The sequence below is a fragment of the Anomaloglossus baeobatrachus genome, chromosome 7 (assembly GCF_048569485.1).
Source record: "Anomaloglossus baeobatrachus isolate aAnoBae1 chromosome 7, aAnoBae1.hap1, whole genome shotgun sequence".
NCBI classification, from domain to species: domain Eukaryota; kingdom Metazoa; phylum Chordata; class Amphibia; order Anura; family Aromobatidae; genus Anomaloglossus; species Anomaloglossus baeobatrachus.
Window position 1 is genome coordinate 69369169 of NC_134359.1, and position 27866 is coordinate 69397034.

Here is a 27866-nt window from a genome sequence, read left to right on the forward strand (position 1 = left end):
CCATGGCGAGCCCAGCGGCTAATCAGCTTTGTGTCACCGTAAGGACACAATTTTGGAGCAAGACAGACAGACAGACAGAATAAGGCAATTATATATATATATATATATATATATATATATAAATATATATATATATATATATATATATATAAATATACACACACACACCCATACATATATACATACACACGTGTGTTTATATAATATATATGTACACACACGCGCACGTGCGTGTGTATATGGTGTGTGTATATGTGTATGTATATATATATATATATATATATATATATATATATATATATATATATATATATATATATATATATATTACATATACATATACACATATACACACACACAGTATATATTATGGTGCAAAAGTTTTAATGACACCCGATTGCAAAAATGATTTTTAGCCCAAAATACATCCAATTAAGTAAATATATTGCCCCCGAAAGGTGTCCCTATCCTTTAAAAAGGTTGTTAGATTTAGTAAACTCATTTTCCTATACAATATTAGAGAATTTGGTGTTAATACTCCTGTGTCCGTGACCCTAATTTATAATCCAGAGTGAAGAACAGATACAAAGAGGGTCTCACGCTCCGGAGGAGCCCCTACACCCATATATTACAGGGACATCACACAGATATTAATGACAGCCGTGTAACCAGTCGTTTCCCTTGCAGGATATTACCAATCAAAATAAAAATCAACCTTCATTACAGTCTCCATAGTGAGAGCAGTAGAGCTCGGCTATCACGCCATCATGGCCTAACCTTTTTCTAGTACTGAAAGAAAACCAAAGATTGATAGCTTTGTACTTGGCAGGAAGGACACATTCAGCAGGACAAGACTCATTCCCAAACAAGCCGTCCCTTCCCTAAACTCAAACGTCCTGTTATTTATAGGATTCCTTTTATCTTGTGATCAATATTGGAGCAAATTCAGACATTACAGTTCGGACCAGCCATGGTTCTTCAGACCCGAATGTGACAGCTTCATAGGCATATAGGAGGTCGTGGAGTTCAGGGCAGGAGGCCCTCGGATGGTCCGTGACTCATGGTCTGGCATGGACAGTGTATGAAAATGGCTGAAATTCAAATGTCTGAATTTGCCCTAATACATGAAAGATATGATGGAAACTTGGACCCAAAGTAGTCGCCATGTAGCAATGTATAATAAATGGTCATGATACAGTGTAAGGCCGAAGCCAAAACACAAGAAAAGCTTATTGTTGCCCATAGCAACCAATCACAGCTCTGCTTTCATTTTACCAGAGCAGTTGAAGAAATGAAAGCGGAGTTCTGATTGGTTTCTATAGACAACAAAAGACATTTTTCTTTTAGAAAGATTTGATATATTAGGCCCGTGTCTGTCAAAATGGCATCTTTCGACACAAACCCCTTAGTATGCCCCATATGACGTGCAGGCACACGGACATACAGTGTGGCTCCATAGACTTCTATGTGTCTGGTGTATTGGCTGTGCGTATAAGCCCCATGACTAATAGGAATCAATATACAAATCTCTAATTAACAAATCAAGTCTGATACAATTTCCACTAGCCACCATTTTGTAGGATTCTTTTGAGCGCCAGGAAAGGGTTAAAGCAATAAAAAAAAACCTCTAAAATTACCTTTCTTCGCGTTTTTTTCTGCTACAGCTCATATCTTTCGCACCGGTTTTCGGTTTTCTTTTCTTCTTGCCTTGAAGCCCGTGAGTGGTCTCACACGGTCACGCTGGGTGGAGACGACGCACATCACATGTGTCTTGCTCCCCAGAATGACCGGATGAGGTCAATCACAGGAATGGAGGAAGCACAGCCTGGAGTAGATTAGGAAAGGGGAGTATAAGGCTATGTGCACACCTTGAGTATTTGACTGCAGAAATTTCTGCATTTCTTGGCAGGAAAAACAGCGCAAAAACATGCGTTTTTCAACTGAATTCAATGGGTGAAAAACGCTGCAAAACCGCTTAGAGAATTGAAACGCTGCGTATTATTTTCTGCACCAAATCTGCAAAGAAAAAATACTCAATGTGTGCACGAGACTTTAGGTTTCTCATGGACTTTCCTGACATCTGGATTTGCTTGCAGTTTTGTGACAAAACAGCACCAAAAAGCCATCAAAACATGCAATAAAAATGCACTGTGTGCACACAGCCTAAAGTCTTGGGTATTTTTTTTTTAAATGTTTTTTTCTAACCCCCTTTCCACCCCTCATGGGAATTGGGACAGTTTCAATTTGGATCAAACATTTTTTCAGATCAAACTATAAGACTGTGTGCAGACAGTGTGTTTTATTGCGTTTTCTAGTACAGTTTTGTCAGAAAATTGCAAGCAATCCTTATGACACCAAAGTAAATGAGAAACCTGAAGTGTAGTGCACACTTGCAGATTTGGTGCAAAAAAAAAAATAATCTTCAGCCCGTCGGGTCTTTCAGCATTTTTGCCTGTTTTTCACCACTGAAAGCAATGAAAAGAAAAAGTTTTTGAGTTGTGTTTTTTCTGCCAAGAGATGCAGAAATGGGGCAGAAATTTTGACAACCAAATACTCAATGTATGCCATAAAATCCAATGTCAGGAGAATCGCTCATCGCTGCTGCTGCAGCTGGAGAATCGCCCATCGCTGCTGCAGCTGGAGAATCGCCCATCGCTGCTGCAGCTGGAGAATCGCCCATCGCTGCTGCAGCTGGAGAATCGCCCATCGCTGCTGCAGCTGGAGAATCGCCCATCGCTGCTGCAGCTGGAAAATCGCCCATCGCTGCTGCAGCTGGAGAATCGCCCATCGCTGCTGCAGCTGGAGAATCGCCCATCACTGCTGCAGCTGGAGAATTGCCCATCACTGCTGCAGCTGGAGAATTGCCCATCGCTGCTGCAGCTGGAGAATCGCCCATCGCTGCTGCAGCTGGAGAATCGCCCATCGCTGCTGCAGCTGGAGAATCGCCCATCGCTGCTGCAGCTGGAGAATCGCCCATCACTGCTGCAGCTGGAGAATCGCCCATCACTGCTGCAGCTGGAGAATTGCCCATCGCTGCTGCAGCTGGAGAATCGCCCATCGCTGCTGCAGCTGGAGAATTGCCCATCACTGCTGCAGCTGGAGAATCGCCCATCGCTGCTGCAGCTGGAGAATCGCCCATCGCTGCTGCAGCTGGAGAATTGCCCATCGCTGCTGCAGCTGGAGAATCGCCCATCGCTGCTGCAGCTGGAGAATCGCCCATCGCTGCTGCAGCTGGAGAATCGCCCATCGCTGCTGCAGCTGGAGAATCGCCCATCGCTGCTGCAGCTGGAGAATCGCCCATCGCTGCTGCAGCTGGAGAATTGCTCATTGCTAGTGCTGCTACCACTAATAATAATATTTATTCACTTATATAGCGCCATTAATTCCACAGAGCTTTACATACTATTGACATACCGTATATTTAGGATTCCATCACTAAAAAAAACCCATCATAACGACGGTCTATTTGTGTCAGCATTTGTACAGTGTTTGTGAAAGTCCAACTGTGTTAAAATTTTCTTTGATTCTTTAAAAGCGAGTGTGATTTGTTTTTCTTTTTTACCCATCGAGATCTACTGAATTTGCATTTAAATTATTTTTTTTTCTTTTTTGACTGGCTTTTATTTCAGAATTAGACAAAACCGCAGGTGAATATAGCACAGAATAATCAGCGGATGGATACCGGGATGCAGAATAGTGTGTGATATGTGGCCGGCCTGAAGAAGGTTTTTCCGTAGACAGGAGTCTGGAGATTGTCTCCAAAGACGGAGCCGGGTGTAAAACATGGCTGCTTTGTATATGTAACACCTGCCCTGGAACAATCCGAATAATCGAGAGCAGCTATCCCTCTGCCAAAACCACTAACAGATGGAGAAAACCACTAACAAATCCAGGAGCTCCTGACAATCCTCTTTCTATGACTTTAACTCGTATTTTGTTATTGTTCATGTAAATCCACACAAGAAGGAACTTACCTGAGAGGAAGGCCAGTTTCTTCTTCAGTATCGGTAAGATCACAGTGGCATCCATCTTTCCTAATTATGGGTCACAGGTCTCTGAAAGAAGCACAAAAAACTTTTTAAAAATAATTGTAATCTCCATCACAACAAATAAGGTTGGCGCTGGATTCAAGGGCGAATTGATTCTTTTCAGGCAAAAGGAACGTTCATCTCATTTACACAATGGATGTGAAAACTATGGAGGAAATATACCGTATTTTTCGTTTTATAAGACGCACTGGATTATAAGACGCACCCTAAATTTAGAGATAAAAAAAGGTAAACAAAAATGGGGTCAGTCTTATACTCCAGCGTTGTCTTACTGGAGGGGGCGGCAGCAGTGGTCACAGGAGGCAGAGGCTGTGCTAGGGTCAGTGACAGCGGCAGTGGGGGGGTCAGTGGTGGAGCAGGCCGGTGCGGGTGGGCGGCCTGCTGGCTGACACTCTGTGCAGGCGATTGTAGGAATGCGGTGGCTGGCTGTGCGGCGAGTGTCGTCTGTTCACAGTCCCAGTTCAAATGATGGCGTCCGGAGCGGCGCACACGCAGATGGAGCTCTCGTCCAAGAGCTCCATCTGCGCACACGCTGACTCTCGGCGTCATCATTTCAAACCGGGACTGCGGACAGACGGGGATACTCACCACACAGCCAGCCACCGTAGTCCGTACAGCCACCCGCCCGTCTGCCCACACAGAGTGGCAGCCAGCAGGCCACCCACCCGCACAGAGAGGCAGCCGAGACAGAGAGGCACCTGGCCACCGGCACCAATAGGCATCCGGCCGCCCGTACGCAGTGACATGCACCTGGCCACCCGCACAGACACCCCCCCCCCCCCCCCGTTAAGCTATATTCAGATTTTAAGACGCAAGGAGTTGTTGCATTCCAATCTCTATTTTATTTAATTTAATTTACTTTTCATTCCAATAAGGAAAACTGATATTAAAAAACAAAATAGAAAAAACACATGTAAAAATATTAGCCCAATATTTGTTCAGGCATATACACAGTGTGCAGAATTATTAGGCAAATGAGTATTTTAATCACATGATAATTTTTATACATGTTGTCCTACTCCAAGCTGTATAGGCTTGAGAGCCAACTACCAATTAAGTAAATCAGGTGATGTGCATCTGTGTAATGAGGAGGGGTGCGGTGTAATGATATCAACACCCTGTATAAGGTGTGCTTAATTATTAGGCAACTTCCTTTCCTTTGGCAAAATGGGTCAGAAGAGAGATTTGACGGGCTATGAAAAGCCCAAAATTGTGAGATGTCTTGCAGAGGGATGCCGCAGTCTTAAAATTGCCAAACTTTTGAAGCGTGGTCACCGAACAATCAAGCGTTTCATAGCAAAAAGCCAACAGGGCCGCAAGAAGCGTGCTGGGCAAAAAAGGTGCAAAAAAACTGTTCATGAATTGGAGGAAAATCAAGCGTGAAGCTGCCAAGATGCCATTTGCCACCAGTTTGGCCATATTTCAGAGCTGCAACGTTACTGGAGTATCAAAAAGCACAAGGTGTGCCATACTCAGGGACATGGCCAAGGTAAGGAAGGCTGAAAAACCACCACCGTTGAACAAGAAACATAAGTTAAAACGTCAAGACTGGGCCAAGAAATATCTTAAGACTGATTTTTCAAAGGTTTTATGGACTGATGAGATGAGAGTGACTCTTGATGGGCCAGATGGATGGGCCAGAGGCTGGATCAGTAAAGGGCAGAGAGCTCCACTCCGACTCAGACGCCAGCAAGGTGGAGGTGGGTACTGGTATGGGCTGGGATCATCAAAGATGAACTTGTGGGACATTTTCGGGTTGAGGATGGAGTGAAGCTCAACTCCCAGACCTACTGCCAGTTTCTTGAAGACAACTTCTTCAAGCAGTGGTACAGGAAGAAGTCAGTATCGTTCAAAAAAACATGATTTTCATGCAGGACAATGCTCAATCACAGGCATCCAACTACTCCAGAGCGTGGCTGGCCAGTAAAGGTCTAAAAGATGAAAAAATAATGACATGGCCCCCTTGTTCACCTGATCTGAACCCCATAGAGAACCTGTGGTCCCTCATAAAATGTAAGCTCTACAGGGAGTAAAAACAGTACACCTCTCGGAGCAGTGTCTGGAGGCTGTGGTGGCTGCTGCACGCAATGTTGATCGTAAACAGATCAAGCAACTGACAGAATCTATGGATGGTCGGCTGCTGAGTGTCATCATAAAGAAAGGTGGCTATATTGGTCACTAATTTTTGGGGTTTTGTTTTTGCATGTCAGAAATGTTTATTTCTAAATTTTGTGCAGTTATATTAGTTTACCTGGTGAAAATAAACAAGTGAGAGGGGAATATATTTGGTATTTATTAAGTTGCCTAATAATTCTGCACAGTAATAATTACCTGCACAAACGGATATCCTCCTAAGATAGCCAAATTTAAAAATACCCCACTCCAACCTCCAAAAATATTAAGCTTTGATATTTATGAGTCTTTTGGGTGATTGAGAACGTAGTTGTTGATCAATAATAAAAAAAATCCTTTAAAATACAACTTGCCTAATAATTCTGCACACGGTGTAAAGCTGCTTTTCGTGCATTTTTTTCTTTGGTCACTTCTCTCCATTGAAAAAAAAAAACAAGTGTATACATGTTGCTTTTTTTACCTTGTCAATTCTTTCAGCATTTTTTTTAAGCGTTTTTTCCATCCCAAATGCATGAAAAACGCATAAAAAAAAATGCACTGAAAACGGGGCAAAAAACGCACCAAAAAATGCAGCGGTTTTCCTGCCAAGAAATGCAGATTTGGTGCAGAGATTTCTGCAACCAAATACTCGGTGCACATGTCGCCTAAAACCTACTGCAAAAAGACAAGACAAAAAAAAAATGGTAGTGTAGGTCTTGAAAGAATTAGTGTTTAACCTCCCCAAATAAATGCTCTAATTTTCCACTGTTTAGCGATATCAAATATGTTCCTGTATATGATGCTGCTATAGTGCCGTAAACACATCTCTCTCCTATAGCCATGGGCAATATTCACACATCTGTGTAGATCAGATTGGCCCAGATTTATAAAGACCAGCGATTTTCTCTACTTTTCAAAGCAATTTATGTCGGAATTCTTGCAAAACAGCTTTACTGAATTGCAGCCATAGTTTCATGCACATGTTGCTTTTTCTCCCTTGCAGATTTGGTGCAGAAATAAATCTGCAGCACGTGAATGCTTTTATACGTTTTGCACTCTCTTTCCCCATTTTTTGGAGGGCTGCGCTTTTTGGGGGCAGTTTTGTCCCGTATTTTTCAGTCTGTTTTAGTCTTCCCATTGACTTCTATTGTACAGTATGAGACCGCTGCAAAGCGGAGAATACCTGAAGAAAGGTGGGATCACTTCTTTTAACCATTTGGCATTTTTGGAAACCTGAAGTGATTACAAAATGCTCAAAAGCCAGAATATCATTTTACACTGGAAATTAATAGGAAAAGTCTTTCAAGCGTTTCTTGAGAAATTTTTCAGGGGTTTTTGGAGCAGACCCACTCCAAAAGACTCCTCAAAAGCACAGTGTGAACATACCCTAAGGTGGCAAGATACAAGAAAGTACGCACATATGTCAACCTCCCGCAGGCTGATTTTATTTGACCGGCGGTGCCAGGCGCCCATTATTCTGTACAGGGGGCTATGTGGGGCCCATTATTCTGTACAGGGGGCTATGTGGGGCCCATTATTCTGTATGGAGGGGTATGTGGGGCCCATTATTCTGTATAGAGGGCTATGTGGGGCCCATTATTCTGTATGGAGGACTATGTGGGGCCCATTATTCTGTATAGAGGGCTATGTGAGGCCCATTATTCTGTATGGAGGGCTATGTGGGGCCCATTATTCTGTATGGAGGACTATGTGGGGCCCATTATTCTGTATAGAGGGCTATGTGGGGCCCATTATTCTGTACGGGGGGGGCTATGTGGGGCCCATTATTCTGTACGGAGGGCTATGTGGGGTCCATTATTCTGTATGGAGGGCTATGTGGGGTCCATTTTTCTGCATGGAGGGCTATGTGGGGTCCATTATTCTGTATGGAGGGCTATGTGGGGCCATTATTCTGTATGGAGGGCTATGTGGGGCCCATTATTCTGCATGGAGGACTATGTGGGGTCCATTATTCTGTATGGAGGACTATGTGGGGTCCATTATTCTGTATGGAGGGCTATGTGGGGCTCATTATTCTGTATGGAGGACTATGTGGGGTCCATTATTCTGCATGGAGGGCTATGTGGGGCCCATTATTCTGTATGGAGGGCTATGTGGAGCCCATTATTCTGTATGGAGGACTATGTGGGGCCCATTATTCTGTATGGAGGACTATGTGGGGCCCATTATTCTGTATGGAGGGCTATGTGGGGGTCCATTATTCTGTATGGAGGGCTATGTGGGGTCCATTATTCTGTATGGAGGGCTATGTGGGGCTCATTATTCTGTATGGAGGACTATGTGGGGTCCATTATTCTGCATGGAGGGCTATGTGGGGCCCATTATTCTGTATGGAGGACTATGTGGGGTCCATTATTCTGCATGGAGGGCTATGTGGGGCCCATTATTCTGTATGGAGGGCTATGTGGGGCTCATTATTCTGTATGGAGGACTATGTGGGGCCATTATTCTGTATGGAGGGCTATGTGGGGCCCATTATTCTGTATGGAGGGCTATGTGGGGTCCATTATTCTGTATGGAGGGCTATGTGGGGCCCATTATTCTGTATGGAGGGCTATGTGGGGCTCATTATTCTGTATGGAGGGCTATGTGGGGCCCATTATTCTGTATGGAGGGCTATGTGGGGCCCATTATTCTGTATGGAGGGCTATGTGGGGCCCATTATTCTGTATGGAGAGCTATGTGAGGCCCATTATTCTGTATGGAGAGCCATGTGGCGCCCATTATTCTGTATGGAGGGCTATGTGGGGCCCATTATTCTGTATGGAGGGCTATGTGGGGCCCATTATTCTGTATGGAGGGCTATGTGGGGCCCATTATTCTGTATGGAGGGCTATGTGGGGCCCATTATTCTGTATGGAGGGCTATGTGGGGCCCATTATTCTGTATGGAGGGCTATGTGGGGCCCATTATTCTGTATGGAGAGCTATGTGAGGCCCATTATTCTGTATGGAGAGCCATGTGGCGCCCATTATTCTGTATGGAGGGCTATGTGGGGCCCATTATTCTGTATGGAGGGCTATGTGGGGCCCATTATTCTGTATGGAGGGCTATGTGGGGCCCATTATTCTGTATGGAGGGCTATGTGGGGCCCATTATTCTGTATGGAGGGCTATGTGGGACACATTATTCTGTATGGAGGGCTATGTGGGGCTCATTATTCTGTATGGAGGACTATGTGGGGTCCATTATTCTGCATGGAGGGCTATGTGGGGCCCATTATTCTGTATGGAGGGCTATGTGGAGCCCATTATTCTGTATGGAGGACTATGTGGGGCCCATTATTCTGTATGGAGGACTATGTGGGGCCCATTATTCTGTATGGAGGGCTATGTGGGGGTCCATTATTCTGTATGGAGGGCTATGTGGGGCTCATTATTCTGTATGGAGGACTATGTGGGGTCCATTATTCTGCATGGAGGGCTATGTGGGGCCCATTATTCTGTATGGAGGACTATGTGGGGTCCATTATTCTGCATGGAGGGCTATGTGGGGCCCATTATTCTGTATGGAGGGCTATGTGGGGCTCATTATTCTGTATGGAGGACTATGTGGGGCCATTATTCTGTATGGAGGGCTATGTGGGGCCCATTATTCTGTATGGAGGGCTATGTGGGGTCCATTATTCTGTATGGAGGGCTATGTGGGGCCCATTATTCTGTATGGAGGGCTATGTGGGGCTCATTATTCTGTATGGAGGGCTATGTGGGGCCCATTATTCTGTATGGAGGGCTATGTGGGGCCCATTATTCTGTATGGAGGGCTATGTGGGGCCCATTATTCTGTATGGAGAGCTATGTGAGGCCCATTATTCTGTATGGAGAGCCATGTGGCGCCCATTATTCTGTATGGAGGGCTATGTGGGGCCCATTATTCTGTATGGAGGGCTATGTGGGGCCCATTATTCTGTATGGAGGGCTATGTGGGGCCCATTATTCTGTATGGAGGGCTATGTGGGGCCCATTATTCTGTATGGAGGGCTATGTGGGGCCCATTATTCTGTATGGAGGACTATGTGGGGCCCATTATTCTGTATGGAGGGCTATGTGGGGCCCATTATTCTGTATGGAGGGCTATGTGGGGCCCATTATTCTGCATGGAGGGCTATGTGGGGCCCATTATTCTGTATGGAGGACTATGTGGGGCCCATTATTCTGTATGGAGGGCTATGTAGGGCCCATTATTCTGTATGGAGGGCTATGTGGGGCCCATTATTCTGTATGGAGGGCTATGTGGGGCCCATTATTCTGTATGGAGGGCTATGTGGCGCCCATTATTCTGTATGGAGGGCTATGTGGGGCCCATTATTCTGCATGGAGGGCTATGTGGGGCCCATTATTCTGTATGGAGGACTATGTGGGGCCCATTATTCTGTATGGAAGGCTATGTAGGGCCCATTATTCTGTATGGAGGGCTATGTGGCGCCCATTATTCTGTATGGAGGGCTATGTGGGGCCCATTATTCTGCATGGAGGGCTATGTGGGGCCCATTATTCTGTATGGAGGGCTATGTAGGGCCCATTATTCTGTATGGAGGGCTATGTGGCGCCCATTATTCTGTACGGAGGGCTATGTAGGGCCCATTATTCTGCATGGAGGGCTATGTGGGGCCCATTATTCTGCATGGAGGGCTATGTGGGGCCCATTATTCTGCATGGAGGGCTATGTGGGGCCCATTATTCTGTATGGAGGGCTATGTGGGGCCCATTATTCTGTATGGAGGACTATGTGGGGCCCATTATTCTGTATGGAGGGCTATGTGGGGCCCATTATTCTGTATGGAGGGCTATGTGGGGCCCATTATTCTGTATGGAGAGCTATGTGGGGCCCATTATTCTGTATGGAGGGCTATGTGGAGCCCATTATTCTGTATGGAGGGCTATGTGGGGCACATTATTCTGTATGGAGGGCTATGTGGAGCCCATTATTCTGTATGGAGGGCTATGTGGGGTCCATTATTCTGTATGGAGGGCTATGTGGGGCACATTATTCTGTATGGAGGGCTATGTGGGGCACATTATTCTGTATGGAGGGCTATGTGGAACCCATTATTCTGTATGGAGCGCTATGTGCGGCCCATTATTCTGTATGGAGGGCTATGTGGAGCCCATTATTCTGTATGGAGGGCTATGTGGAGCCCATTATTCTGTATGGAGGGCTATTTGGGGCACATTATTCTGTATGGAGGGCTATGTGGAGCCCATTATTCTGTATGGAGGGCTATGTGGAGCCCATTATTCTGTATGGAGGGCTATGTGGAGCCCATTATTCTGTATGGAGGGCTATGTGGGGCCCATTATTCTGTATGGAGGGCTATGTGGGGCCCATTATTCTGTATGGAGGGCTATGTGGAGCCCATTATTCTGTATGGGGGACTATGTGGGGCCCATTATTCTGTATGGAGGGCTATGTGGAGCCCATTATTCTGTATGGGGGACTATGTGGGGCCCATTATTCTGTATAGAGGACTATGTGGAGCCCATTATTCTGTATGGGGGACTATGTGGGGCCCATTATTCTGTATGGAGAGCTATGTGGGGCCCATTATTCTGTATGCAGGGCTATGTGGCGCCCATTATTCTGTATGGGGGACTATGTGGGGCCCATTATTCTGTATGGAGGGCTATGTGGGGCCCATTATTCTGTATGGAGGGCTATGTGGGGCCCATTATTCTGTATGGAGGGCTATGTGGGGCCCATTATTCTGTATGGAGGGCTATGTGGGGCCCATTATTCTGTATGCAGGGCTATGTGGTGCCCATTATTCTGTATGGGGGACTATGTGGCGCCCATTATTCTGTATGGGGGACTATGTGGCGCCCATTATTCTGTATGGAGGGCTATGTGGCGCCCATTATTCTGTATGGGGGACTATGTGGGGCCCATTCTGTATGGAGGGCTATGTGGCGCCCATTCTGTATGGGGGACTATGTGGGGCCCATTATTCTGTATGGAGGGCTCTGTGGGGCCCAATATTCTGTATGGAGGGCTCTGTGGGGCCCATTATTCTGTATGGAGGGCTATGTGGGGCCCATTATTCTGTACGGAGGGCTCTGTGGGGCCTATTCTGTACGGGGGAGGGCTATGTGGGGCCCATTATTCTGTACGGAGGGCTATGTGGGGTCCATTATTCTGTATGGGGGGCTATGTGGCGCCCAGTATTCTGTATGGAGGGCTATGTGGGGCCCATTATTCTGTATGGAGGGCTATGTGGGGCCCATTATTCTGTATGGAGGGCTATGTAGGGCCCATTATTCTGTATGGAGGGCTATGTGGGGCCCATTATTCTGTATGGAGGGCTATGTGGAGCCCATTATTCTGTATGGAGGGCTATGTGGGGCCATTATTCTGTATGGAGGGCTATGTGGGGCCCATTATTCTGTATGGAGGGCTATGTGGGGCCCATTATTCTGTATGGAGGGCTATGTGGCGCCCATTATTCTGTATGGAGGGCTATGTGGGGCCCATTATTCTGTATGGAGGGCTATGTGGGGCCCATTATTCTGTACGGAGAGCTATGTGGCGCCCATTATTCTGTATGGAGGGCTATGTGGGGCCCATTATTCTGTATGGAGGGCTATGTGGGGCCCATTATTCTGCATGGAGGGCTATGTGGGGCCCATTATTCTGTATGGGGGACTATGTGGCGCCCATTATTCTGTATGGAGGGCTATGTGGCGCCCATTATTCTGTATGGGGGACTATGTGGGGCCCATTCTGTATGGAGGGCTATGTGGCGCCCATTCTGTATGGGGGACTATGTGGGGCCCATTATTCTGTATGGAGGGCTCTGTGGGGCCCAATATTCTGTATGGAGGGCTCTGTGGGGCCCATTATTCTGTATGGAGGGCTATGTGGGGCCCATTATTCTGTACGGAGGGCTCTGTGGGGCCTATTATTCTGTACGGGGGAGGGCTATGTGGGGCCCATTATTCTGTACGGAGGGCTATGTGGGGTCCATTATTCTGTATGGGGGGCTATGTTGCGCCCATTATTCTGTATGGAGGGCTCTGTGGGGCCCATTATTCTGTATGGGGGACTATGTGGGGCCCATTCTGTACGGAGGGCTCTGTGGGGCCCATTATCCTGTACGGAGGGCTCTGTGGGGCCCATTATTAGGTAAGGGGGACTATGTCGGGGCCATTATTCTGTATGGGGGACTATGTGGGGGCCATTATTCTGTACAGTGGACTATGTGGGGGTCTATTATTCTGTATGGAGGGCTACGTTGGGCCCATTATTCTGGATGGGGGACTATGTGGGGCCCATTATTCTGTATGGGGGACTATGTGGGGCCCATTATTCTGGATGGAGGGCTAAGTAGGGCCCATTATTCTGTACGGGGGACTATGTGGGGCCCATTATTCTGTACGGAGGGCTCTGTGGGGCCCATTATTCTGTACGGAGGGCTCTGTGGGGCCCATTATTCTGTGCGGAGGGCTCTGTGGGGCCCATTATTCTGTACGGAGGGCTCTGTGGGGCCCATTATTCTGTACGGAGGGCTCTGTGGGGCCCATTATTCTGTACGGAGGGCTCTGTGGGGCCCATTATTCTGTACGGAGGGCTCTGTGGGGCCCATTATTCTGTATGGGGGACTATGTGGTGCCCATTATTCTGTACGGGGGACTATGTGGGGTCTATTATTCTGTATGGGAGACTATGTGGGGGTCTATTATTCTGTATGGAGGGCTACGTTGGGCCCATTATTCTGGATGGGGGACTATGTGGGGCCCATTATTCTGGATGGAGGGCTAAGTAGGGCCCATTCTGTACGGGGGACTATGCGGGCCCATTATTCTGTACGGAGGGCTCTGTGGGGCCCATTATTCTGTACGGAGGGCTCTGTGGGGCCCATTATTCTGTACGGAGGGCTCTGTGGGGCCCATTATTCTGTACAGAGGGCTATGTGGGGGCCATTATTAGGTAAGGAGGACTATGTGGGGTCTATTATTCTGTATGGGGGACTATGTGGGGTCTATTATTCTGTATGGGAGACTATGTGGGGGTCTATTATTCTGTATGGAGGGCTACGTTGGGCCCATTATTCTGGATGGGGGACTATGTGGGGCCCATTATTCTGGATGGAGGGCTAAGTAGGGCCCATTATTCTGTACGGGGGACTATGCGGGGCCCATTATTCTGTACGGAGGGCTCTGTGGGGCCCATTCTGTACGGAGGGCTCTGTGGGGCCCATTATTCTGTACGGAGGGCTCTGTGGGACCCATTATTCTGTACGGAGGGCTCTGTGGGGCCTATTATTCTGTACGGAGGGCTCTGTGGGGCCCATTATTCTGTACAGAGGGCTATGTGGGGGCCATTATTAGGTAAGGGGGACTATGTGGGGTCTATTATTCTGTATGGGGGACTATGTGGGGTCTATTATTCTGTATGGGGGACTATATGAGGTCTATTATTCTGTATGGGGGACTATGTGGGGTCTATTCTGTATGGAGGGCTACATTGGGCCCATTATTCTGCATCGGGGACTATGTGGGGTCTATTATTCTGTATGGGGGACTAAGTGGGGCCCATTATTCTGTATGGGGGACTATGTGGGGTCTATTATTTTGTATGGAGGGCTATGGAGGGCCCATTATTCTGTATGGAGGACTATGTGGGTCCCATTATTCTGGATCGGGGACTATGTGGGTCCCATTATTCTGGATTGGGGACTATGTGGGCCCTGCGACTTTGTCCAAGTTTTTAACTTTGTCCCTCTGTGTATGAGTTTGACATCCCTGCCCCAGAAGAAGCACCTTGAGCAGATGTGTGGCCAGGTGACAAACTGTGCAGGAAAAATCAGTGCCATCAGAGCTAAATCAGAAGTCATCATCACTTCTAAGGCTACTTTCACACTTGCGTTGAACGGTATCCGTTGCATTGCGTTGTGTAACGGATGCAACGGATGTGTTGCATATAGTGACACAATGGATGCAACGGATGCTGCAAAACAACGCAATTCGTTTTGATTTTTTTATTTTTTTTTTCCCGGTTTTACCAGCGGCAGACTATAGTGAACGATCAGCTGATCGTTCCCTGCAGCCGGCCGCTGGGTGATCAGCTGATTGCTCCCAGTAGCCGGCCGCCGGGTGATCAGCTGATTGCTCCCAGTAGCCGGCCGCCGGGTGATCAGCTGATTGCTCCCAGTAGCCGGCCGCCGGGTGATCAGCTGATCGCTCCCGCCCGCCGGGTGATCAGCTGATCGCTCCCGGCTGCCGGGTGATCAGCTGATCGCTCCCTGCAGCCGGCTGCCGGGTGATCAGCTGATCGCTCCCGGCCGCCGGGTGATCAGCTGATCGCTCCCGGCCGCCGGGTGATCAGCTGATCGCTCCCTGCAGCCGGCCGCCGGGTGATCAGCTGATCGCTCCCTGCAGCCGGGTGATCAGCTGATCGCTCCCTGCAGCCGGCCGCCGGGTGATCAGCTGATCGCTCCCTGCAGCCGGCCGCCGGGTGATCAGCTGATCGCTCCCTGCAGCCGGCCGCCGGGTGATCAGCTGATCGCTCCCTGCAGCCGGCCGCCGGGTGATCAGCTGATCGCTCCCTGCAGCCGGCCGCCGGGTGATCAGCTGATCGCTCCCTGCAGCCGGCTGCCGGGTGATCAGCTGATCGCTCCCGGCCGCCGGGTGATCAGCTGATCGCTCCCTGCAGCCGGCCGCCGGGTGATCAGCTGATCGCTGTCACTTGCCGGCGCCCGGGCATGCCGGCGGGCGGGCGCTCAGCTGAGCGCTGTGACTTGCCGGCGGCCGGGCATGCTGGTGGCCGGTCATTCAGCTGAGCGCTGTCGCTTGCCGACGGCCGGGCGCTCAGCTGAACGTTCGGCCACCGCGAGCCAAAATAAAGTTTGATTTAAAAAAAAAAAAAAAAAAGAGCATGCGCAGTGAAATCCAGAGGATTCCGCTGCTCAAAATAACGTTACATGCTGCGTTCCTCCCGCTGGGCGGAAGCAACGGAGCGTCGCCCAGCGGAAGCAACGCAGCTCCTTTTGGTACAATCCGTCATCCATACAAGTCTATGGGAAACAGCGGAATCCGTTAACGGATTCCGCTGTTTCCCAAAAGGGCGGATTGTAACGGAAGGAAAATAACGCAAGTGTGAAAGTACCCTCAGTCACAAGGCAGCAGTTCTCAGAAGTCACACGGCCAGAAGCTTTTGTGCAGCCTGCAGTCCCATGGCTATTTTATTTGGCTTTACACAGGTCCCACATTTTGTAGATCTCGATCTGACGTTCTGGATAGTACAGGACAGAGGAGTCAGCATCATTTTTCTGCAATACGGGCAATTTCTTAAATCTTTAATGGCAAACTAAACTGATTTTACTTCCCAATAAAATTCCACAACGGTTACAAAACTCATGCAGGCATTCACTTTAATTGGAACGTGAAGAGCGGCCAAGAGCTTCTCCGGGAAACTTACAGCGCACATTCAATCAGCTAATAGCCAAGGACACACAGCGTAAACTGGACGGACGCTCCTCATCGCTAGTTTGTGGGTGGTTTTTATTTTTTAAAATCTAAGTTGATGCAAAATTCTGTGCCGCTTATATCTTAATACATCTCCATAATGGTCACTGCTGCATTTGTGTCATACAGTCCATAAAAAGTGATAAAAGGAACTTATCCAAGACATAAAACCTTGCTACATAATCACGCAGGATGTAATCGGCTTCTATAAAGCACTCTCTATAAATGTCCATTTGTATTAACCCTAGAACGCGCAAGCAATTCAATCTACCATAGAAAACAAATGACCTAGCAGGCCTGCGAGGCCCCAGGTATGCGTTCTAGGGTTAAAAGGAATCAGAAAATGTCCTATTCTTTACATCAGGTTTTTATATTAAAGGTATTTTATATACATTTTTGGTAATACTTTGTCAATTAATGATCTGTATTAAAGGGAATCTGTCAGCAGGTTTTTTCTAATGATTCTGAGAGCAGCATGATAAATGACAAAGCTTGATTCCAACGATGTGTCACTTGATGCCGTTTCAATAAAATGTTTTCAATAAAATGTTTTATCAGCAGGAGGTTATCATTAGAGGACTACTTGTCTCATGCCATGTAGTCCTCCTGCTCGGTGTAACCCCACCTCCATCACCGATTGGCAGATTTCTGAGTAGCTGCCAACCAGTGATGTGGGTGGGGTTATACAGAGCTCTGCAGTCAAAGAACTGCTAGATCCACAGCAGAGAAAACAGTGTATAAGGCTATGTTCACACAGGGCTTTTTCGGTATGTTTTTGCTGCGTTTTTTAGCTGCAGATTTGCCTTGGTTTTATGAAAATCCATGCATAATAAAAAGCTGCTTTTTTTATAGTCCCATCAAAGTCTATGAGATTTCTGAAATCTCATGCACACACACAAAAACATCAGGTTTTTTTCCTGACTGTTTTGTCAAATACCTGCGTTTTTGGTCAGGTTTTTGAAGAATGAGCATGTCAATTCTTTGCTGCAGATTTGCTGCGTTTTTTCACTGATACAACCCATATTGTAGAAAAAAAAAAAAGCATCAAATCTGCAGCAAAAACGCCACTAAAAAAACGCATGAAAAACTCACCAAAAACGCAGATGACTCAAAAGAGATTTCCTGCCACAAGATCTGGTTTTGCTCAGGAAAAAAGCCCTGTGTGAACATAGCCTAAAGGCAGTGTTACACGCAGCGATATCGCAAGTGAGCGTACCCGCCCCTGTCGGTTGTGCGTCACGGGCTTATCGCTGCCCGTGGCGCACAATATCGTTCGGAGTTGTCACACGGACTTACCTGCCTAACGGCGTCGCTGTGGCCAGCGAACCGCCTCCTTTCTAAGGGGGCGGTTTGTGCGGCGTCACTAAGCGGCCGCCCAATAGAAGCGGAGGGGCGGAGATGAGCAGCTGTAACATCCCGCCCACCTCCTTCCTTCCTCATTGCCGGCGGCCGCAGGTAAGCTGTAGTTCGTCGTTCCCGAGGTGTCACACGTAGCGATGTGTGCTGTTGCAGGAATGATGAACAACCTGTGTCCTCTACAATCAACTACCGTGTTTTTCCAAAAATAAGACACTGTCTTATATTTTTTTTGCCCCCCAAAAAAGCGCTAGGGCTTATTTTTGGAGGAGGTCTTATTCTTGGAGAAACACGGTTGGGGATAAGTTTACCCCCCCCAAAAAGCAGACCCCGCCACTTCCCAGGAGACTCATACTCACCAGACCAGGACGTCTGCGTGGTTCCCAGGTCCTCCTGTGATCTCCGGTCGGTGCTGCACGCCGTCCTACCCTGCTGCTAGCTGACACGCTGACACACACAGAAGATCCCAGACACACACAGCAGATCACACACAGACACACAGCCGATCGCAGGCACACACAGCCGATCGCTGGCACACACAGCCGATCGCTGGCACACACAGCCGATCGCTGGCACACACAGCCGATCGCAGGCACACACAGCCGATCGCAGGCACACACAGCCGATCGCAGGCACACACAGCCGATCGCAGGCACACACAGCCGATCGCAGGCACACACAGCCGATCGCAGGCACACACAGCCGATCGCAGGCACACACAGCCGATCGCAGGCACACACAGCCGATCGCAGGCACACACAGCCGATCGCAGGCACACACAGCCGATCGCAGGCACACACAGCCGATCAACACAGCCGATCACAGATACACACATTCGAACGCAGACACACAGCCAATCGCAGATATACACACACATCACATCACATCCAGCACTTACGGCAGCAGGGAATGAGAGCAAGTCATGTGTCCGGCTGCAGGTCCTGTTCGTCGTGCTGCACCGCACTGCACACTGCCTCTCAGGATTCTCCCAGCGAGAAGAGATCGGTGTCACTGGATGAGGTGAGTGTGTGCGATCCGATGTGTGTGCGATCCGATGTGTGTGTGTGTGATTTGTTGTTTGCGTGTGAGCCGATGTTTGTGTGTGCGATCTGATTATGTGTGCGATCTGACTGTGTGTGCAATCCGATGTTTGTGTGTGAGATCTGGTGTGTGTGTGTGTGTGTGTGTGTGTGAGAGAGCTGATGTGTGCGGGTGTGTGATCACTGCAGGTCCTGCCGCACAGTGTCGGGTGAGTGTAATCGCCGGGTGCCGCTGTGTATAATGAAGTGTCCTGCAGTATCTGTAACTATTTTAGCTGCACGGACACTTCATTATTGATCCGGGACTAGGGCTTATGTTCGGGGAGGGCTTATATTTAAGCCTTTCTCCGAAAATGCTGAAAATCCCTGCTAGGGCTTATTTTTGGGGGAGGTCTTATTTTTGGAAAAACACGGTATTTTATGAAAATGACCGACGTGTCAACGATGGACAATATGGTGAGTATTTTCCATCATTAACGGTCGTTCCTTGCTGTCACACGCAACGACGTCGCTAACGATGCTGGATGTGTGTCACGGAATCCGTGACCCCGGCGATATATCGTTAGATCTGTCGTTGCGTGTGACGGGGCCTTAACAGTGTATAATTGCACCAAACAGACCAGCAAGTGACAATACTGGAATCTCTTTCTCAGCCCCTACTTTATGTATAAATAACAGTCATTTAATGAAGAAGAAAAAAATAAAAAAGAAATCTTGCAGTTTTCATATTGTCCTTTGGGACTTTATTTAGACTTAATGCCTGTTAATTCATAAAATCCACATGAACGAGGGTCGATCCAAAAGTAATGATAATCGGTTATTTCTATTGCACACAGAAATTAAAATAAAATGTTTTCTTCTCTCTTAGGTACCCTCTAGTCCAGGAAAAAAATCACTTAAATAGGCCACGATTCCCGGGAGCTACATTCATTTGAATATGAACTGCCGAGGAGAGAACATCAAAATGGGAAAAAACGAGCTCAGAGCTGTCATCAAATACCTCTGCTTGAAAAAAAATGACTACCAAAGACATACACAGAGACTTGGTGGAAACATTGGGGGACTCTTCTCCTCCATATTCCACAGTTGCACGCTGGGCCAAGGAATTTAAGCTGGGAAGAACATCGATGGAAGATGAACATCGTGAAGGACGCCCATCCACGTCCCTCAATGAAGAAAACGTCAAAAAAGTTGAAGAAGTTGTATTGGCAGATCGAAGAGTGACTATCAGGCATGTAGCTGAGGTCACAGGGATCTCATATGGCAGTATTCAAAGAATCCTTGCAAAAGAATTGCATATGAGAAAGGTCTCCGCGCATTGGGTGCCAAAAATGTTAACCGACGAGCAAAAGAAGAAACGAGTTGACATTTCAATAGCAAATCTCGAAAAGTTCCAAGTGGACAAGGAGAATTTTTTGTCACGTTTTTTGACCATTGACGAGACCTGGATCCACCACGTTGATCCCGAAACTAAACAACAATCGATGGAAACAAGCCAACGCCGAAGAAATTCAAAGTGTCAATCTTAACAGGGAAGGTTATGGCGTCCGTTTTTTGGGACGCTGAAGGAATTATTATGGTGGACTATTTGGAGAAGGAAGCCACTATTACGGGCTCCTACTACGTAGAACAAATAAGAAGATTGCGGGAGGCTATCAAGGAGAAAAGGTGTGGCAAACTGCAGGCTGGAGTGCAGTGGAGTTTCACCAAGATAATGCGCCGGCTCACAAAGCTGCAGTTGCCATGGCAACCATTCAAGAAGCGGGCTTTGAATTGGTGGAACACTCCCCCTATTCGCCAGATCTAGCCCCCAGTGACTTCTTTCTCTTTCCTCGCCTCAAGGAACACCTCCGGGGCAAGAAATTTGACGACAATAGCGACGTGATAACCGCTGTTGGGGATTTTCTTGAGGGTCAAGATCAAGAATTTTTTTCGAAGGGAATTATAAGTTTAGAAAAGAGATGGACTAAATGTATAGACTTGTTAAGAGACTATGTAGAAAAATATATATTTTTTAATATATTCATTGTGTTTATTATTGATTATCATTACTTTTGGATCGCCCCTCGTACATTAGCAGCAATAAACTGACAAGGATCAAACTCTGCTGTGAGCGTGACCAAGTGTCATTACAGTGATCTGATTCTCTCACATGCAAGAATCAGATCCCAGGTGCGGAGAAGATGGAGAGATTAATTTCTCTGCAGTCCGATGTTACACATGCACCCCATAGACTTCTATGGCTGTACGTGATCCAAGAGGCAATATTTTGTTCATCCCGAATCAGCATGAAAAAAAAATAAAAATCACAGATCTGCTCTGCATAATTGACTAACATTGGTTCGAGTGCAACCAGATTTTCTCACATTGCACTCGTCAGATTTAAAAGCTAAATAGAGCGAGCCCTCCTTGCAGATTTAAATCTGCCGCATGTCAATTGATTTAGTGTTTTTGGTGCAGATTTCACCCATTCTAGCGAGTGGAGAAAAATCTGCACCATAAACGCATGTCAAAAATGCATAACAAATTCACATATTTTACAGTGGTGCATTATTCCCTCCAAGAGATGCAGAAATGGTGCAGAAGTTTCTGTACCAAATACTTAAAGAGGACCAACCACCAGGATTTTCCTATATAACCTGCAGCCAGTGCTATACTGGCACTATCAGGCTGATTATATACATACCTGTAGTTGTGAGATTGGATGTATAGGTTTTGAAACACAAGCAAGTAAAGTTTGTAAAATGGACATTTTTTTGATTGGCAGCAGCTGCCGATCAGCTGATAGCTGGGGTGGGGTTTGATAGTGATTCCCGCCCCCTGCCTGTCCATCCTCCCCCTATTTATTATTTATGTTGATTCCATTATAGAAGTTTGTGGCTATAAATCATGGTGGCTAGAAGGACCTTGCTGACGTCATACCCATGTGACCAGAGAGGGCGGGGCCTCAGCCAACATAGCTGATACCAGGAAGTAACATTATTTTTCTGTTGGCTGAGGCTTCGCCCCTTCTGGTCACATGGGCATTACATCAGCAAGGTCCTTCTAGCCACCATACTTTATAGTCACAAACTTCTATAATGGAATTAGCATAAAAATAAATAGGGAGAGGACAGACAGGTAGGAGGCGGGAATCACTATCAAACCCCACCCCAACTATTAGCTGATTGGCAGCTACTGCCAATCAAAAAACTGTTAATTTTACTTGCCTGTGTTTCAAAACCTATACATCCAATCTCACAACTAAAGGTATATATAGAATCAGCCTGATATATAGTATAGCACCGGCTTTAGGTTATATAGGAAAATCCTGGTGATTGCTGCGCTTTAACGTGTGCACATAAAAAAGACAAACTGTGTTTTAGGCTAACTGCTAATGGTGCTTATAGAAAAAAATGTTTCTGGAAGTGGACAACACCTTTAAGGCTACGTGCACATGGAAAGTATTTGGTGCAGAAATTTCTGCACCACATCCTCATCTCTTGGCAGAAAAAAAAAAGTGTTTTTTGTTGCTGATTTCTCCCATTTGTTAAAATGGGTGAAATCTGCAGCAAAAAACGCTGAAAGAATTGACAAGCGGCAGATTTAAATCCATAAATAAATCTTTATTTTTATATAGCGCTAACATATTCCGCAGCGCTTTACATACATTGGCAATACTGTCCCCATTGGGGCTCACAATCTAAAGTCCCTATCTGTATGTCTTTGGAGTGTGGGAGGAAACCAAAGAACCTGGAGGAAAGCCACGCAAACACGGGGAGAACATACAAACTCCTCGCAGATGGTGTTCTTGGTGGGATTCGAACCCAGGACCCCTGCGCTGCAAGACTGCTGTGCTAACCACTGAGCCACCACAAGGCTGCAGTGCTAACCACTGAGTTTCAATAAATATGTGCATATTCTGATAATGTATTTTCTCAAATCTCTGCATAATGCTGCTCCTCTGTTATTATTACTCTTGATAATGAACATAACTTCTGACAGTGCAATCAGTGCTGGCCTTTAACAAGAGAAATAATAATGCACACTTATTGATTGGGCAGATTTATTTAAAGGGGTTGATCACAACTTATTATATATTGACATAGCCTTGAAGACAACGGAACCTGAGATGCAGTACCTGGCCGCGGCCACTAAACAGCGTGGCGCTGTGGTGTGGTGCTGACATCAAGCCACCGGCAGAGGTAACCACAGCTGACCAGTGGGGAGTCGGGTGTTGGATTGGATGACCATATCAATCCGACTGAGATCGGACCATAGAGCTCGGACCGGCCGTGGCTCTCCCGATCATGACAGCTTTGTACATTTCTACGCAACTGTCACGCTTGGGTTAGGAGAGCCACGGCCGGTCTGAGCTTTGTGGTCTTATCTCAGTTGGATTTTTCTGGTCGTCTGAATTCATCCTAAGACTAGTAAGTGAAGAGGAGACGAGAATTCCGAAATTCCACACATAAAGGTAAATAAAAGGTCAGTAAGTGATTTTATATTTTTACCCTTCAATAAAAAGTGACCACAAATTACAACTTGAGAATATAGAAATGAACACTCCAGATATAGACCGACCACAAGGTGAGATATGCCCTTCCTAAGCAAAAGGAACAGGTAGCAATAGAATAACAAGGGTGTGTTCACACAAGAATGTTTTTATTTTCAGATGGATGAAAATGACGGTCACGGGGTCCTTCTCCGATATCACACAATCAACAGAGCGACCGATGAGACAGCAATCTAAAGAACATTTATTCCAAGCAAATCAGAAATTCCATAAAATAATCCACCACACAGAGGGAAAAATAGTCCAGAAACACGGATATAGTCCAGTAAGCGATAAATGTCCAGGTCTCTCTGGGGAGCCTCAGATTCTCCCACAGAGGATGAATCGTTCTGCTTCTCTCTTTATGAAAAGGCTTGTTTTAAAAGCCACTTCTGACTTTTAGGACCGCTACTTCCAATAGGTGGCGCTAGAGTTTGTCTCCTTCCTCTCTGGAGGGACAATTTGAATGCTTCTCTGACAGACTGAATAATCCCACAGGTAAGCAGAAAGTTTAGGTGGTTCCCAGATCCCCCTCCCTCAGACTTAGGGACAAAAGCCCTTCAGGGGGTGATTAACCTACAAACAGGACAATGTGCACACATGGAATACACAGAATGGACAGAGCACCACGCCTAAAATACGAACCTACACAAAATCATACACAACCCACAATATCATACTATCACAATGACAAAGGCTTTCAAGCAGAAACTTATTTAGGAAACACTTTGTTTTTTTTATGTTGATGCATTTTTTTTGTAAACATTTTTTTTACTACTTACGGAACTTTTGTTAACATTTTCCATTAACGTTTGATTTGTTTTTAGCAGTTTTTGAAATTATCTTTATTCCTTCCGGCAGCCTTGGGTTTTCAGTCATAGTGGCGCGAACGTCAGGGTTTCAGTCACCTCTCAACCGACAGCCGGCTCTCTACTGATCCAATACTGAACGGCTGTCAGTCAGTGCCGGGGGCACCGTTACAGCCGCCCCTCACTATGCACTGAGCAATGACCGAAGCTGTGACAGCCGCACCTCTATGACTGAGAACCTGAGGCTGCCAGGAGGAATAAAGTTAATTCAAACCCGTCCCTCCTCCTCAGAGCTCCGGCCCTCCAATTCCTCCGCAGAGCTCCGGCCCTCCAATTCCTCCGCAGAGCTCCGGCCCTCCAATTCCTCCGCAGAGCTCCGGCCCTCCCATTCCTCCGCAGAGCTCCGGCCCTCCCATTCCTCCGCAGAGCTCCGGCCCTCCCATTCCTCCGCAGAGCTCCGGCCCTCCCATTCCTCCGCAGAGCTCCGGCCCTCCCATTCCTCCGCAGAGCTCCGGCCCTCCCATTCCTCCGCAGAGCTCCGGCCCTCCCATTCCTCCGCAGAGCTCCGGCCTTCCCCTCCTCCGCAGAGCTCCGGCCCTCCCATTCCTCCACAGAGCTCCAACCTTCCCCTCCTCCGCAGAGCTCCGGCCCTCCCCATTCCTCCGCAGAGCTCCGGCCCTCCCCTCCTCCGCAAAGCTCCGGCCCTCCCATTCCTCCGCAGAGCTCCGGCCCTCCCATTCCTCCGCAGAGCTCCGGCCCTCCCATTCCTCCGCAGAGCTCCGGCCCTCCCATTCCTCCGCAGAGCTCCAACCTTCCCCTCCTCCACAGAGCTCCGGCCCTGCCCTCCCCTGCAGAGCTCCTAAGCTCCCCCCCACAGGCTGCATAGCTAAAGCTCCCATTGCTTTCAGCATCAGAGATTGAGCACTGTGGACATCAGTAGTAAGGACTGGCCTGTCTGTGCTGTGGTCTCAGACCTGCACTAGGCCCAATGTCCGGGCACAACCTCCGGCACGGTAGTCTCAATCCAAGTGTCAGCGCCAGTCACGCAGGAATTTGGGCACTCCACGATCACAAGTGCCACTTTAAAGCACAAGGTAAAATATCTGTCAAACATTAACAGTTCAGCATAAATGGATTCTTTAATAACTAAAGTCCAGACAAAGGCTTTATCAAGAAAAACGAATAGAGCCTACGAAGGAACCAATTCCCAGAAGTAGTCCAGGGGAAAGTTGGAAAAGTTTCTTAGGGCAACTAATGTTTTCCCCAAATCCCTATGAAAAGAAGGCAAAACACCCAATGCGAGATTCAATGGGCGACTGCTCCTCTGAACCAGTTTAGATAAATCGCCTTTTCTTGCCCTAGACAAATCTGTCTATACATTCAGAGCTCGGACCACTTAATAATTGGGGAGGGGACCCATCTTTTACGATACAAGCCGACCGCAGCCTTGCTTTGTAGACATTGATTTCCGTACAATTAATCAATGTGTGGTGACCTTGCACTAAATCAGATATAAAACTGCCTATAAGAGGCTCAGAACTGCTCTATATACACAGCATCTATGTGTACGTGATGTATATCTGGGATTAATTACATATGGATACACATAATAGCATGGTACATGCAGGCAGGGCGAGTACGCAGCAGATTTCCATAGGCACACACTATTTTGTAGCATTTTTATATGCTTGTTGGGCTCTGTTCACATGGCCATTTTTGGGATCTTCTGTAACAAATCCAATAGAGAGAAAGGCGGACACTTCTGTGGTGTAAAATATGATGAATTTTCCAGCTGCACTCCTCCATGCTTCCTCCAGGTGAAGATCTACGCACTTTTCAAAAATTAGCGGCACTTGCCAGGATCGGCATCAACGGGAACCCGTCACCAGATTTTTGAGTTCTAAACCAAGCGCCTGTGCTGCACTCTATAAAGGCGCATGTTGTCCCCTCCGATGCCATCCACGTAGCTGAGCAAAAGCTCACGCTTGCACAGAGAAATTGCAGGCGCACTTCAATCTGCCCTACTGTGGGCAGAGCCAAAACATCAATGCGCGCACACTGGACACAGTTTTCTTACCTCCCATTAGGCTACTTGGACACATCAGTTTTTGCCATCAGGCACGATCCGGCGAAAAAACTGATGCGACGGATCCGGCGAAAAAACAGATCTGTCGCATCAGTTTTTTCCATGCGTTCCTTACATTTTTTGACAGATCCGTTGTGATACTGAGCAGGCGCAGTTTAAAAAAGGGATCCATCGTTGGATTCTGTCATATGCCAGATGACGACGGATCCTGCGCCCATAGGCTTCCATTATACAACATGCTGGACGGCGTCGGATCCAGCGTGGTCTGGCTTTTTGCCGGAGACAAAAAAACGTTCCATGCTGCGTCCTTTCCAGCCGCCGCATGAAGAAATTTCTCTAGATCCGGCAGACGCCGCATGTAACGCAAGACCATCTGACACAATCCGGCGCTAATACAAGTCAATGGGGAATAAAACGGATCCGACGCCGGATCCATTTTATCTGTCATTCGCCGGATTTTGCCTGTCGGCGAAAAACTGATGTGTGAAAGCAGCCTAAGGCCAGTTTCACACATGCGGCTTTTCGCCGGTTTGCCGGATTCGGGCACGCCAGTAAAGTGTATACAGTACAGTGGCAGCGCCACAACCTCTGGGTTACATGCTTTGGTCACATGACAGCATCTGACCGGCGCTTGTCGCGCTGTAATTGTACTGTATACACTGTACTGGCGTGTGCCGAATCCGGCAAACCGGCGAAAAGCCGCATGTGCGAAACTAGCCTTACCAGAAGCAAAATTTTGCCCAGTAAGGACAGTTTCACACATCCGGCATTTCTCCGCGCTTTGCCGGATCTGTCACACTCCAGTACAGTGTAATACAGTACAATGGCATCGCGGCAAGCTCCGGTCACATGACAGCATGTGACCGGAGCTTGCCGCGATGCCACTGTACAGTATTAACACTGTACTGGAGTGTGACGGATCCGGCAAAGCGCGGAGAAATGCCGAATGTATAAAACGGCCCTAATGTGGATGATGCAGGTGATGTAATCCACATCATCGGGTAAAATCTGACACCTGCACAGAGAAGTCGCCGGCTCGCGCAGGCGCACCGATGTTTTTGGCTCTGCCCACAATAAGGCAGAGAGAAGTGAACCTGCGCAAGTGCGAGATTTTGCCCAGTGATGTGGATTATGCCTCTGGCATCATCCACATCAATCATCAAAGGAGGATGGCGATCATCACAGAAAGGAGGGTCAGGAGCCGCAAAATAGAATGCCCATAGGACAGAACAAAGCATTAGCATACAAGGCAGGAGATTTTATAAAGATAATTCTAGGGTCTACAGGGGGAGTCAGGGGGTAACGTGCACCTTTGTAGAATACAGCACAGGCACTGGTTAAGGTGCTAGTTTTGGATTAGAACTCAAAATTCTGGTGACAGGTTCCCTTTAATCAATCA

The 27866-nt window shown here is 47.4% G+C and overlaps 1 protein-coding gene across 1 annotated transcript in view; it reads right to left on the bottom strand.

Moving 5' to 3' along the window:
* Positions 1-27866, bottom strand: part of SESTD1 (SEC14 and spectrin domain containing 1) — a 228432-nt gene that overhangs the window by 177233 nt on the left and 23333 nt on the right. Inside the window, exon 2 of the mRNA XM_075317402.1 lies at positions 3975-4055. Coding sequence (XP_075173517.1) covers positions 3975-4029 — 55 coding nt within the window. The 5' untranslated portion in view covers positions 4030-4055. The remainder of the gene's footprint in view (positions 1-3974; positions 4056-27866) is intronic.